The sequence below is a fragment of the Antedon mediterranea genome, chromosome 2, assembly GCF_964355755.1.
Source record: "Antedon mediterranea chromosome 2, ecAntMedi1.1, whole genome shotgun sequence".
NCBI classification, from domain to species: Eukaryota; Metazoa; Echinodermata; class Crinoidea; order Comatulida; family Antedonidae; genus Antedon; species Antedon mediterranea.
In genome coordinates, this window is record NC_092671.1 from 39295549 (window position 1) to 39310693 (window position 15145).

The following is a 15145-nucleotide window of genomic DNA, read 5'->3' on the forward strand; positions in this document are numbered from 1 at the left end:
ATATCTATTTATTCCAATAAATAGCTCGCTTTGAATAAACGCCTTCCTCGAATAAACATTATTTTGACTTAAAATCTTTTGTCTGATATGCAGAAATCCTACAACTATAGGAAGTGACACCTAGCAAAGAAAAAAATGTGTTTGCATCATCCACACTTGTGCATATTTCAGCCCAGTAGAATGCAACACACAGGTTATCCCTCACATTTACCTGCCACCAACCATACCCTGTGACTTACATTGTAACACTTTTCACATTGAGGTAGACAAGAAAGACACAAACATTATTTACTAATGTTAACTAATTGACTACTTACTCAACATCATTGAGATTCAAAATCAAATACTGGTATAAAATAAATTATGTAAAAATACATTCAATCTGATTCTTAATTTTGATTTTTTTAGAAAATTATTAAATTTCTATGCAGTGTACACAGACATTTTTTAATTAGATTGGATATCAACGAATACGTAATTACTATCAAAATTGTAGTTCTCACATGTTAACTTAGAGAGTAAATATTAGTATGTGCAGGAGTACTAAAAGTGTCAATGCAGTATTATTAGAAGTATGGAGTGCAAACACTTTTGTGATGTGCCCAAATATGGTATTGATATGCCCAAATATTATAGTGATATGCCCAAATATTATAGTGATATGACATCATCATGTCCATACAGTATATGGGCACATCACATTTTTTTTGTCACATAAAGTTTGATAGTGTAGACAGAGTCTTATGTTGTGACATTGTCATCAGAATGAATCTTGTTGTCGTTGGTAGTACCTGGAATATAAACTCTACTCCCCTGTGGTGTGAACTAATTTTGAGCTTAGAAAACTACAAAATATATGGCCATTATTACAAAAATACTTCTGTGGATTTTGTTTAAAATAGCCTACAATTGTAATACCATGACGTCAAACCGAAAAAAAATAATATTAATTACAAACGAATGATAATTATTTGCAACTGCAATTAATCTTGTTTTGCGCATTTTTATCTGGTTTAATTTGTAGATGAGGAGACAGAGGTCTGAAGGTATATTGCGTTAATGGCTCATTCTAAGCTGCTAAACAACTACAATTCTTTACAACTATCTTTTATATTTCCATAATAATTAGCTTCCCCTTTTCTATACTAAGAGAATTTGTGTCTAGTTGATTTAAACAGACATTTATAATATAGTTTTTATAAGCATTGTGGAGCACTGTGGCGCAGTGGTTAGAGTATTGGATTTTCAATCAAGAGGTTGCCGGTTCAAGCCCCGGCTTGGTCACTGCAGTGTTGAGTCCTTGAGCAAGATTCTTTATCCACATTGTTCCTCCCCACCCAGGTGATACAAATGGGTACCGGTATGTAAAAAGTACTGGGAAGGTAAATCAGACTCGTTTGTGCGGGAGGAGTGGCGTAGCCCACAAACATACACACTTAAGTGGAGTCAAACGCTAAAGAAATGGAGATGGGAACCACGGCCGTTAGCATTAGCTTAGGTTTCGACTTTACCTTACCTTTTATAAGCATTCCCAAGGTTTACTTATTAGCTCTGTCTACACTATCAAACTTGCTTGACTAAAAAGTGTGATGAGCCCAAATATGGTAGTGATATGCCCACATACTGTATGGTAGTGATATGACATCATCATGTCCATATATGGGCACATCAGATTTGTTCACATCCATACAATTTGATAGTGTAGACTGAGCTTTATAGTAGTCACTTTCTGATTAAACAACAGAAAGATCACAAAGCAAAATAAAAATGAAAGCTGCTCATGCTCACAACTGAAACTGCAATGTAATAACTTCTGCAACTACACCAAATTTTAAAAGTTGGTAGATTCATGGAACAACCCTGACTATCAAGTGAGGGCGTATGGCGCAGTTTGTTGGACGTTGGACTACTGATCGTGAGATTGTGGTTCGAATCCAACGCCGCATTGCTTGTAGCCTTAAGCAAGATACTTTACTTACGTTTGCCTCTCTCCAGCCAGGTGTATAAATGGGTACCTGGTTAGATCAAGACACAACTTTGCGCTGATTACTAGCTGCATTATGGGAGTTAGTTTCCATACGTTTTTTACGACTGGGGTAATAATGTTTAGTGCTTAGAGGTTTCACAACAATAGCTATATAAATCCAGGATATTATTATTATATTATTATCAGCTAGTAGCATGAACACAAAAATCATTGTTATTTGTTTGCACTTTGACCTCAATACCTCAATTGGTACAGGCCAAACAAAATCTTAAATAAATACTTTTCCATATTGCGCAGACTTAATCCATTACCAAGCAACAATACAAGAAATACAGTACTATGCATTAAACTGAAAACTGATATACAATGCCGTGTTCAAGAAATAGGATATATATATGATAGAATATAAAAAGTGACAGGTAAATGCATGTAATGACAATGCATAGTGCTAGTTAACTAGATGATATCTTGGTTATGAGCTTTTGTCCTAATTTGCATCATCATCATCATCAGCCAGCTTTCCATTGATGAATGCTAACGGCATAAAGTCAAGCAGTATTCAGAAATATGCCAAATCAACATCCTATACAGTATGCTATTCAGTATTAACTGTATATTCACTTAGTCTGACAAAAAAAGTTGTGTTCCAAATATGGTAGTGATATGACATCATTATTTCCATATATGGGTACAATCACATTGTTTTGTCTCACAAAGTTTGATAGTGTAGACAGAGCTTTGATCTAAGTGACAATAGTTTCTTTAAATCAAGTGATTCTAGTATTCGTCAACTCTACTATATGAGATGGCAATGTTTATTGTTTTGTTTTAAACTAATTGCTTAATATTAATTTATATCAATTTTAGTTTTTGTATCACAATCATCATTGTATCTGCTGTGACCTGACTTTTATGCAATTTGTAATTTGTTATTTATAGCAAAATTAAACTAGTCAGAACTAATATTTCGTTTACTTCTTAGAAAACGTAATATCATCATACTCATTAGGTTTATATAAACAAAGCTGGGATGCATCTTGGTTTGTTTCTTATGAATAAATCATTTGTTATTAGTGAAGTGATTTATGCATAAATTTGTTTTCTTAGTGTTAGGCCTACTGCTATACTAACACACTAGAATCTAACTATACCTGTTTCTGGTATTCTGTAGATCTTTCCCTGTGGTGTATGCCTTCTACACTATGTTATTACTACTAGCTAATTGTATTTGTTCAACCTGATCTAGAAGTATTTATTTCTTCTTAAGTAACTAACCTAATTTATCAACTTCATCAAGAAATGAAAAATGGTTTTGCACTATGAAACAAATTTTACAGATAAATATTTAAACAAAAAATAAACAAAAAAATAAATAGTATATATTGTGCTTTTTAAAACTTTTGTAAAAAACTGATTTTGCACATTTCTAGATCAGATTTAAAGAACAGAAAAACAAATGTATGTAACAATGTATTATGTTTTTTGATTTACATTTTAAAATTTGATTTAATGTGTTAACTAGTTTTAATATCATCACTGTATAAGGTTTGGAAGAACATGTTTGGGTTCTTAGTTTTCAGAGAAAATATGAATAGAAATGAAAGAACACTGAATAAGACGAAGGAACTGTAATGTAATATTGTAAATTAATTAAAATACTATTATACATATTATAAATTAATAATTTGTATCATTAAAAATGAAAGTTTATACATACTAGTGAAATGTGTCGAAAATTCAAGGTATGTGGAATATGTGCTGAAAGTTTGTTTAACAACACAATTTGTATCATTCTTAGTACAGAATACAAAGTTTTATTACGTCCAAAAAAAAGGAAATTTGTTTAATTGACAAGCTCAAACAATTACCGTACTGATGCGGGTATAAGCCCATACTCGGGTATAAGCCCACCCCCGACTTTTGACTAATTTTCATGAAAAATGAGGCACTCGGGTATAAGCCCACCCAATAATTCGAAGATCTACAGTGTGTGTCGTAATACATTATTTTGTATTTGGCGACGCCTTTGATCATAACCAAGCTAGGCTAATATACGCTAGGCCATACGAGGCCTAGCGGTCCGGTCTTGTTTATACTCCATCGCGGTCGAAGATCGCTTCACACACGACGCTATAAGTCGCCAAAACGGAAAACCACTATTTGGTATCAGCTGCCATAAACAAGCTTATTAAATTTCTTTGGTAAATTTCTATTTAACGAACATTGTATACTTGCTTTTCGGCTTGATAAATTCTTGTTCAATTGATGTTTAAAATAAGATATTCTACGATAAATTACACAAACTATATAAGCTTAATTTTCCGACACTCTACACCTCGTGTATTTAGAGGCAACGTCGTACACGTGAGGGCGCTCGCTCGCATGGTGGAATACACAGTGTACATGTGCTGTTTTTGACGATCTGCATTTTTGGATCCTCGGGTATAAGCCCACCCCCCAAACTTGACGTGATTTCTGGTCAAGGGGGGTGGGCTTACACCCGCGTCAGTACGGTATAAATATAAAAAGTCAGGAATACAAAAAACAAGTGTATCTTATTAAAATATGAATAAACATCGAACATAGACAAAAATATAAAAAATCATTAATATATAGAAAACATAAATAATAAATACATATAGCACAGTACAGTAGTACATTTTATATAGCACAGTACAGTAGTACATTTTATATAGCACAGTACAGTAGTACATTTTATATAGCACAGTACAGTAGTACATTTTATATAGCACAGTACAGTAGTACATTTTATATAGCACAGTACAGTAGTACATTTTATATAGCACAGTACAGTAGTACATTTTATATAGCACAGTACAGTAGTACATTTTATATAGCACAGTACAGTAGTACATTTTATATAGCACAGTACAGTAGTACATTTTATATAGCACAGTACAGTAGTACATTTTATATAGCACAGTACAGTAGTACATTTCATATAGCAAAGTACAGTAGTACATTTTTTATAGTATTGAGTGGCACTGATGAATGATGTACAATGTGTCAATTCACATTACCATTATTAATGTATTGTATAATAATAAATGTCTGCAAAGTGCAAAAATAATCACAATCTGTTTTAATTTGAAAATTAGCCATAAATACCAGTTGTACTATAAGATAGACACGCTGACATATTAACCTTTACCATTTAAATACCAGTTTGTTTTTAGTTTACTCTGCGTAAAAATAGCAGTCAAAGGATAAAACAAAAGCATTAAAAACAATAATTATACAAAAAGAGCGGATTTTATACCGGTTGTAAGATGCACATCTCGTAAATATAATCTGGGTTTAATATCCTGAGTGGCATTTTCATTATTTTGATGAGAACGGTGTTTTTAGAACTTAAGGTTGATGGTGTTTTGTGATGCTTTGCGTTCATTACAGTAATTGCATTGATGATGGTAGCAGCGCACTCATGAGCTGTGTTAGATATTAGTTGTTTGCTGAAATCATTGCCCACAGGTCATAAAAAGAAATTTCATTTCTTATTACCTTAATTTGATGTTTATTTTTAGGTTATGATTATTACTTCAATTTATATTTTGTTAAAGTACCTTCGCTTACAAGATCATATTTCTATATTTTTACAATCTTTTTTTACAATCGCATTTTAACTGTTTTTGGCTGCCATAATTTCATCCAACAGTAAAAGATTTTTATGAAAATAAATTTTATAGAAAACAGTTGTGCTTTAATAGACTGAAATACCATAAAATGCAATAAAACTAAATACATTCTTTAAAGCTTTAGTTTTTTATGTGTTCTAAACTATTGGATAGTTCAATTAAACTTTCTAATAAAAAAAATATGGTATATATTTGATTAATATTTTTATTAAATCAATATTGAAAAGAAATTAATAGTCATGAATCTGGTGCAATAAAGTATTATTGAATAATAAAAACAAGAATGCTTGTCATCACTTTGTTCTAGATTATTAATTTATTGGACATAAATAGAAAAACAGATGATTCAAAATTGCAACAAACGCTTTCTTTTACACACAATATTTCTACTTTCGCTATATATCTATAAAATGTTCATGAGTTGAAAGATGTTTATAACGGTATGTTGTACCATACCCTTCATTGTAAGCCAATTCAATATTTATCAGTATTAGAATCACCTTTGTTTTCATATAATCCCACCAATTACTTTTCACCAAATTTTCTTTCTTTCTTTTACAAGTTATGTGAAATAAGCGCTTAATTTCACCCATGCCTCGGGTTATAAATTGAGCGTTGTTCGTACTTGAAATACTTAACCGCTTAAATGCTTAATCGACGAATCACAAACCGGAAATTACGTTTTAAGGTCAGTTGTCTTTACAACCTACGACCCCATTTTCGCACGCTAGTTTCGTGTTGTATATTTTTTACTCGCGATCTTTCTTTACAATAACAATTACTTGCTACCTTTTACACTGCTTATCCTTGCGACAAACCTTATGCCTCTTAACGCCGATAATCCTGCCGAAATATGCCTTCTCCTGATGACCATTATTTTACTCATTGACGAAGAATTTGAGCCCAATGTTACACGACGGAAACACCACCGACCAGCTAGGCCTACTACTAAGCGGTCTACACCAACAAGGACAGCACCAGCTGACGATCGCTCTCGAAGCGTGTATGGAAGAGCTTCGTAGGAGAAATGACGGGCCTAGGCAGCGAACGTTTGTCAAAATTTGACACATTGCCTCTATCGGAGATTTATTATCCTCAAAGGCCGAGTATAATTGGATTATCGCTGAAATAACCTGCAAATTTGGTGAACATTTTGCCTCGAATTTGTTGTAGCCTGAGGCAAAAGTTAATTGGATCACGCGAACGGAAATCGGGAATAAGCTGGTATTTTCAACCCCTACGAACAGGCCCAATGATAACAGGTATCATAGTAATAAACAATAAGGTAATCAAACTAATTTAAAATTATTTTTTCAGGAGGAAAATATATCTTTAAAAAAGAAATATGTTTACAATACAATTTTAATTTGGTTTATTATAAATATGTATCAAGAAGTTGTTTTTTTCTTTCCAGTTGCGTATTAACCAATTTTTTATTTTCGTTTCTTACTTGTTCTGTCAATAAAAAAGAATTGTTTAATCCTCAAAATAATAATAATACTACTTACGTCAGGTCCTTGCTCGTTGACTAGCAATACCGAACATCGTTCGCATTTTAATAAGGATTGCGCCCTCTGCATAATCTTCTGTACAACATTATCCAAAGATGTCTGTTCCTCGAAGAGGTCATGGGTCACCTCCAACAGTTTCTATGCAGAATATAATAAAGAATCAGTAAAAACTTAAAGTTGCTACATTCCAAAAAAAAAATTAATTTAAATATCACTAAAATGATCATGATATTCTTGGTGTTGTTTAACAAAAAATTCATATGTATTTTTTTTTAAATAACTTTTAGAAATTGATTTACTTTTTAATCGTGAAAAAAATAGAAGATTGTATCTTACACGATTGCGGTCAAATTCCTTCCTGTAATTGTCAAAAACTTGTGCATTTGAGATTCCAATTCCGCAAAATGTTAAGTAGGTAACCAATAGCTGTGAAGTAAGTACTTATATGTTAAGTAGGTAACCAATAGTCTGTAAATTGATGCAAGTACAGTACATTTAATTAGCCATCAATTAAAATATTTAAAATTATTAAACATGACTTTAAACTTTCTTATAAATACTTTAACCATCCATATACTAATCAACTTCTCAAAGAGACTTAAGCTCTGTCTACACTATAAACTAGTTTGAAAAAAATGTGATGTGTCCAAATATGGTAGTGATATGACATCCTCATGTCCATATATGGACACATCACATTTTTTTGTCACATAAAGTTTGATAGTGTAGACAGAGCTAAGTAGAGGAAATGACTTAATTGTTTACAACATAGTCTATCATTATTCTGGTACGGTATGTGTGACTTCAACCTACGAGCATGTACCGTACTTGGTTAAGTGCGTTAATCATCTACAGAACCACTACTGAAAACATTCATAAGAAACTTTTTATATATCCAACATAATAAGTTAAATTTGGCACAAAGCCAGCAAAATGCAAAGGTTTACGATATTCAAATAAATGAAAGGTTTAGAAAAACCATTAAAGCAATAATTATCACCGCAAAATAGGATAATAAATAATGTTATCTTGTCAAAGCAAACCTAGCCATTGAAATCTAGAAACAAAATCTGATTTTAACTTGAATACACGATTAGTTGAGATATTCTACACAGCTCGCTTTACTAATTTAGACACACGGAAAAAGGCGTTTAAACACGTCGAGGGAAATACATTACGTGCAAGTACGTGTTCTGAAAACATGTTATTAAATGTCAAAGGTCACATGTTTGGTTGAAATTATCCAGGTAAGGATTCTTGAGTGTCTTGAAAACATTTTTAAGTAGCATAATTAGAAATTGGAATGAAGAAGTAAGATTAATTACAGATGATGACAGGTTGTAATTGGTAAAGAATGGCTAAAGGAGCAAAGTAGTTTACTTTTAAAGACAGAATCAGACAATAATATATCATTTACAAATTTATTAAGATAATTAAACTGTAATAGAACATTTTACATTGATACTACTACTAATGCTAAATGTGTGTATGGAAAGGTTGAAGAACTCCTTTGCACTAGACACAGATTATAAAACATTTTTTCCGATTGTGTATTAAACTATTATTGATGATTATGACATGTACTGCTAATTCTTTACTGGTCTACTATTTAAGCTTGGTTCCCACTAGAACGTAACGCAAGGACGTAAACGCAACGCAAGAAGCGTTTTAACCAATGAAAAGCGAAGTTATAGACAGTTAGCAATCACAAGCGAATAAGCCATCGCTTGTGATTGGTCAATTCACTTGTGTTGCGTTACGTCCTTGCGTTGCGTCGCTAGTGGGAACCACGCTTTAAAGTGGAAAGTATTCTTCTAAAAACAAGATATTCAACATGCGATTCTGGTCTTTGCTTTATATTCATGTTATAATCCATCAATGTCTTGCCAGTGATACCATGTCAGTGTGACATTTTGTGAGAATAACATTTTGTGAGAGTGACATTTTATCAGTGACATATTGTGAGTGACATTTTGTGAGAGTGAATTTTCGCGAGAGTGACATTTTGTGAGAGTTTTTTGTGTCAGTGAAATAGTTGACATTGTGTAAGAGTGACATCTTGTGAGTGACATTGAGTGACATTTTGTGAGAATTTCATTTTATCAGAGTGACATTTTGTGAGAGTTACATTTGATCAGAATGACATTTTATCAGAGCAACATTTTGTGAGAATGACATTTTAAATATCAGAACGGCATTTTGTGAGAGTGATATTTTATCAGGGAGTGAAATCACAGCCACATCTTGTGACAACATATATTACATTGAAAATTTACTTTTTTTGCTCCTTTACTGTACAGTTTTGGATGCTAAGGTTAAACCTTTGAAATTAGAATTTATAGGCACTTAGGCATTTTAACAACCAAAACAAATTGCTTTACCTCCTCAATATGCATGACCAAGAACAAATATTCATAAATTGGGGTTTCAGAATCAGATGCGAATAATTGGTTTTGGTTAGAATCAAGAATTGCTGTCTGAAAACTGCAAACATTAATGACAATAGTTTTATTTCTCTACTTCTGAATAAAAGATAATGTTAGCTTGGCAATTAAGTCCTACTCTATTGAAGTGAAATGCAATTATTCAGGATTTTCAGTGAATTTTTTTCTTCTAAATTAAACTATAACGGTGTCCAAAAATTTAGTTAAAATTACTGTACCTACAGATAATATTAATAGAATAAAATGAAAATAGAACAAAAATAATAATCAAAGGATTCAACAGACAAAAGATACACCCAGGGTTAATTAAGATACACCCAGGGTTCATTAAGATACACCCAGGGTTCATTAAGATACACCCACAGTACTTTATTAAGAAACACCCAGGGTACTTTATTAAGAAACACCCAGGGTACATTAAGATACACCCAGGGTACTTTAAGATACACCCAGGGTACTTTATTAAGATACACCCGCAGTACTTTATTAAGATACACCCAGGGTTCATTAAGATACACCCAGGGTTCATTAAGATACACCCAGGGTACTTTAAGATACACCTAGGGTACTTTAAGATACACCCAGGGTAAGTTAAGCCTACCAACTCCATAATGGGGACGTCTCTAATTAACGCTATAATTGCGATCACTTCTGATCACGTATACCATGGGATTTAAGTCAATAGCGTACTGACTTTACGTAATTAAAGTTTACTTAGAATCAATTATAATAAATATTATAGAATGATACTAGTTAATTACAGGGTAATTATAGTATATAATACTGTAGTATACAAATAATTAATGTTTATAATTACTGTATAGATTACTTCCACATTATTCAATTCAAGAGACGCTAGCAGCAGGGTTGAATACTCTCTCTCTCTCTTTAAATGTTTTCCGTCATTCTGACATTACGCTTTCCACGATTTCTTTCCATATTTTTCTGTTTTGGGTAGGATGGTTTGTTATTGTGCTAAAGTCTACATTTTTTCCTTTTAAATCTTTTTTATTTGGTTTATCCAGTTTTCTTTTGGTCTTCCTTGTGGTCTTTTTACTTTCTTCTTAGTTTCCTTCATTGTTTGTTTAATTGGCGTATCGTCCATTAGTCTAATTATGTGTCTATACCATTTAAATCTTTTTTTGTTTAATTCTTTTACTCCATTCTTCTTGTTTTGTTATTTTTTATTTTTTCGCATTACTCAATCTGAATAAAACATATTGAAAGATGCACCCTTTTCGATCTATTTAGAAATGATATATTATTAAGATTTTAGAAGCACAGTACAGTTATAAAATTGTCCTACACAATACAAGGTACTAAACGTACTATCTATGAAAAGACAGGAAATTTATACAGATTTTATTAATGTTAGACAGATGCTGTTTTTTTTATATTAATATTAATCAAGAAATTCATGTAGAATTTTGAAAGTACAGTTTTAATTTTAACAACAATTAAAAATGATTTTGTAATATCTAGAAAAATAATATTATACTTCATTCATTTTAAAATATAATACAAAAAAAAAAAAGATTCAAAAACATGTAAAAAATTAATCATTATTTGGCACACGTACTAATACATGATAAGAATCATCTCATCTCAAAATATCTCATTTTTTAATTTCACAATTCTCATGGGTTTTGTATTTCAATCAAAGATATTATTTTAGGTATTTTATAATTAAAAAGAGAACTTTAAGTGTGTAAAATAGTATAATAAACTGTCATTGTAAACTCATCATTATTTACCTAAAAAAATGTTAGGATGGCACTTGGGTTACCCTCTCCTGGGACGCTACATCTAGAACCATAATCAATTATTAAATGTAATAACTCAAAGGAAAAAATGTCAACACTCTTATTCAATGGAATATAATCAATATTTTAAAGTATAATAATGAATGCTATTCTCAAAGTCCCAATACACTTTTGTTTTTATAAGAATTTTGAACGAAATTAAACAAATTGAAGGTGAAATAAAAGTAAAGCTCTGTCTACACTATCAATCTAGTTTGAAAAAAAAAGTGTGATGTGTCCAAATATGGTAGTGATATCACCAAATATGGTAGTGATATTACATCATCATTTCCATATACCTGTATGTGCACATCACATTTTTTTGTCACATAATGTTTGATAGTGTAGGCAGTGCTTAAGCCACGACGTTTTTCTTTCTAAGTTCAATTTGACCAAATACCATGTGTAGGAACAAGTATAGTCTATTACCAAAGTAGTACAAAAACAGTATATACACATTACAAGCTTTTGACAGTAGGATTTGTAAATAATTTAACTGTAAACATTAACAATAACATTCAAAGAAGTGTATAATTTATGAAATGGCAATTCATATGAACATACCATTGTCAATGGAACAGGCTCTGTCGTTAATCTCTCTACATCCATTTTATCAAATTGCCTAAAGAGATAATGGTATTTGAACCGATGCCTTTTTACGCATGTTTACATTTTTAATGGAAAAAATATATAACTTACACCCACACAAAACTGCTGCTGCATTGTACACGGTAATTTCAAATGTTTTATTTAAATACAAAAGATGAAGAATCAGCTAAATTAAATGAAATCCGATATTAATTCTCTAGAGTAGTTGGATGACCTAAGGTCAAATATAATCCACTACCATGTGACCACCACATCATCTGACCTAAGGGCAAACAAAATTAATTAACCATGACCACCACACATCATCTGACCTAAGGTAAAACAAAATTCATTACCATGTGACCAACACATCATCTGACCAAAGGTCAAACATAATCCACTACAATGTGACCAACACATCATCTGACCTAAGGGCAAACAAAATCCATTACCATGACCACCACACATCATCTGACCTAAGGTAAAACAAAATCCATTACCATGACCACCACACATCATCTGACCTAAGGTAAAACAAAATCCATTACCATGACCACCACATATAATCTGACCTAAGGTCAAACATAATCCATTACCATGTAACCACCACATCATCTGACCTAAGGTCAAACATAATCCATTACCATGTGACCAACACATCATCTGACCTAAGGTCAAACAAAATCCATTACCATGACCACCACACATCATCTGACCTAAGGTCAAACAAAATCCATTACCATGCGACCACCACATCATCTGACCTAAGGTCAAACAAAATCCATTACCATGTGACCTACACATCATCTGACCTAAGGTCAAACAAATCCATTACCATGTGACCTAAACATCATCTGACCTAAGGTAAAACAAAATCCATTACCATGTGACCAACACATCATCTGACCTAAATGAAACATACTGACCACCACCACTTAAATCCCCTCACCTATGGTTGAGATTTAATAAGCGACAACAGACATACATTAAAAAAAGGTGAAATAATAAGAAAATATTTAGATCATATAACTAAGTTTTTATTATAATTTTTATATATATATATTTTTTTCTTGATTGCATGCAAATATTTGCATTTTTTATCTCAAGGTGCTCATACAGCAATAGCTAGCTAGCTCTGTATTTCATTTATTTTTATATTACCTTTTAATAGTATTATTTATGCTTTGGGAAAAAATCCACATATAAACATTCATCAAATATGTAATATGATTCCTTCAGGATATTGAATTTAAAATGAGTATTCAGTCTTTAAGATAGCAAACTATAAAATGTAAGATATTTAAAAATGACGAAAAAGATGTCGACAAAATAATACCAAAATTAACAGGCATTGACAGTATTTTATGATAGAATATTATTAACTATTAAATAATTCATTTGTTATTTTTCAATTACAAATAAACATAGCACAAAAAACATAAGTCATTGGATATGACTAAAGCTCTGTCTACACTATCAAACTCTATGTTGTACAACAAAATGTAATGTGCCCATATATGGACATGATGATGTCACATCACTCCTACTACCATATTTGGGCATATCACTATCACAGATTTGGGCATAAAGAAAGTTTAAAAAAAAGTTATGTCATTGCATTTACATTGATTGACTGGTGAATTATCATTGGTGTGATGGTTACCTTTTCATTGTCCTTTGTAAACATAGTACCGTTTGTTTTGTTGACGACCACAGCCACACCCAAGATATCATTCTCACTGTTTGTAACAGGTAACAACAGTAGGCTACCGATACGGGGCGTCCCAACAAGTTTCTCCAGTTCATCCTGTTGCGCAAGCTCCTGAAGAAGAAAAACTCTAAAATTAAGAAAGACTAATATCGGGACTAATATTTAATGAGGGAACCACTCTCTGCTGGCATCTTGGGTCGCTGCAATAATGTCAAACCTTAAATTTCATACTTTTCCATGGCATAAAATTTAATTTTTTTAACTATACTACTAAAAATTAAACATTTTTTACCATTCCACTCCGTGACTCGGCTACAGGAGTGGGGTTTTCACATGATCTACCTAGCTAGTAGGCCAGTTAGTGCCAGTGATTAGGGGTTTGAGGCCCTATAGCCTACATCCCTCTAATACACTCTACTCTACTTACATAGCTGGATAGTATATAGACATAGAGGATAGAGATATATAGGATATAGGATAGAGACAAGACTAAGGGGGCCGGAGAGAGGGCCTGGCTGGGCCCGGCCTAAAACTATTATATCAGCCGTGCCTACTACTAGTACTAGGCCTACTACTAACTAGCTAGGCCTAGCCTAGCCTATACATACAGTTCCTACAATTTCTACATCGTTATTATCAATATTATACAATGATCACCTACACTAACACAAATAGTTGTTATTTAGGCCTACTGTAGGCCTAGTAAAATTTAAATCATATTTGGCACACATGCACCGTGTTCAAATTGATTGATTTGATTGAGTATGGTGTTTGTGTTCTGATGAGTGATTGCGTCTTAATCCGAAGAATAGTGTTTCTAACGAAATACAAACGCGTCATAGTATTTTTTCAACGCGGTCCGCATCCAAAGGGTCGAATAATATTACATTTACTGGCAGGTAATCATTTTCACATGGATACGAGAGTACTAAACGATGTGAACAATGGGCATATAAAAAAATAAAATTAGACCAGAGCGGTTGGGCCTATAAACAATTTATATATTATTTCAAAATCGGTCATTTTAAGATATTTGTCCCCCCAAACAATTTTCAGATTTTTTGTTGAATATGCTATTTTAATTTCACCAAAAACTGGATCGAAAAAAATGATTTACCTAAAAAAATGTTATTAAAAGCAAAAAATACGTAGATTGTCTGTCCAACAATGGTTTTTGGTTAAAATAAACCATTCATTAAAATTGTTTTTTACAGAAGTGAATAACTTTATTAAAACTGCAAAATGGCCTATTTAAAGTCTGATTAAAATCTTCATTTTTCATGTTTTCTTTAATATTCAGTAAGTCAGTCATAAGATTTTAGATTACGAACGGGTTGATTGAAATTGGTGAGTTCGATTTGAGCGGTTAATGAAGTCCAATGTGTAATCGGTAATTCTTTATGATTTTAATTTGCATATATTATCTTCTTTATGAGAAAGCTGTAT

General features: G+C 32.1%; 1 protein-coding gene across 1 annotated transcript in view; it reads right to left on the reverse strand.

Moving 5' to 3' along the window:
- The window catches only part of LOC140041072 (dual 3',5'-cyclic-AMP and -GMP phosphodiesterase 11A-like), a 48965-nt gene that overhangs the window by 29277 nt on the left and 4543 nt on the right, over nucleotides 1-15145 (reverse strand). Inside the window, exons 3-5 of the mRNA XM_072087455.1 lie at nucleotides 13652-13810; nucleotides 7491-7580; nucleotides 7152-7292 (exon numbers count right to left, since the gene is read on the reverse strand). Coding sequence (XP_071943556.1) covers nucleotides 7152-7292; nucleotides 7491-7580; nucleotides 13652-13810 — 390 coding nt within the window. The remainder of the gene's footprint in view (nucleotides 1-7151; nucleotides 7293-7490; nucleotides 7581-13651; nucleotides 13811-15145) is intronic.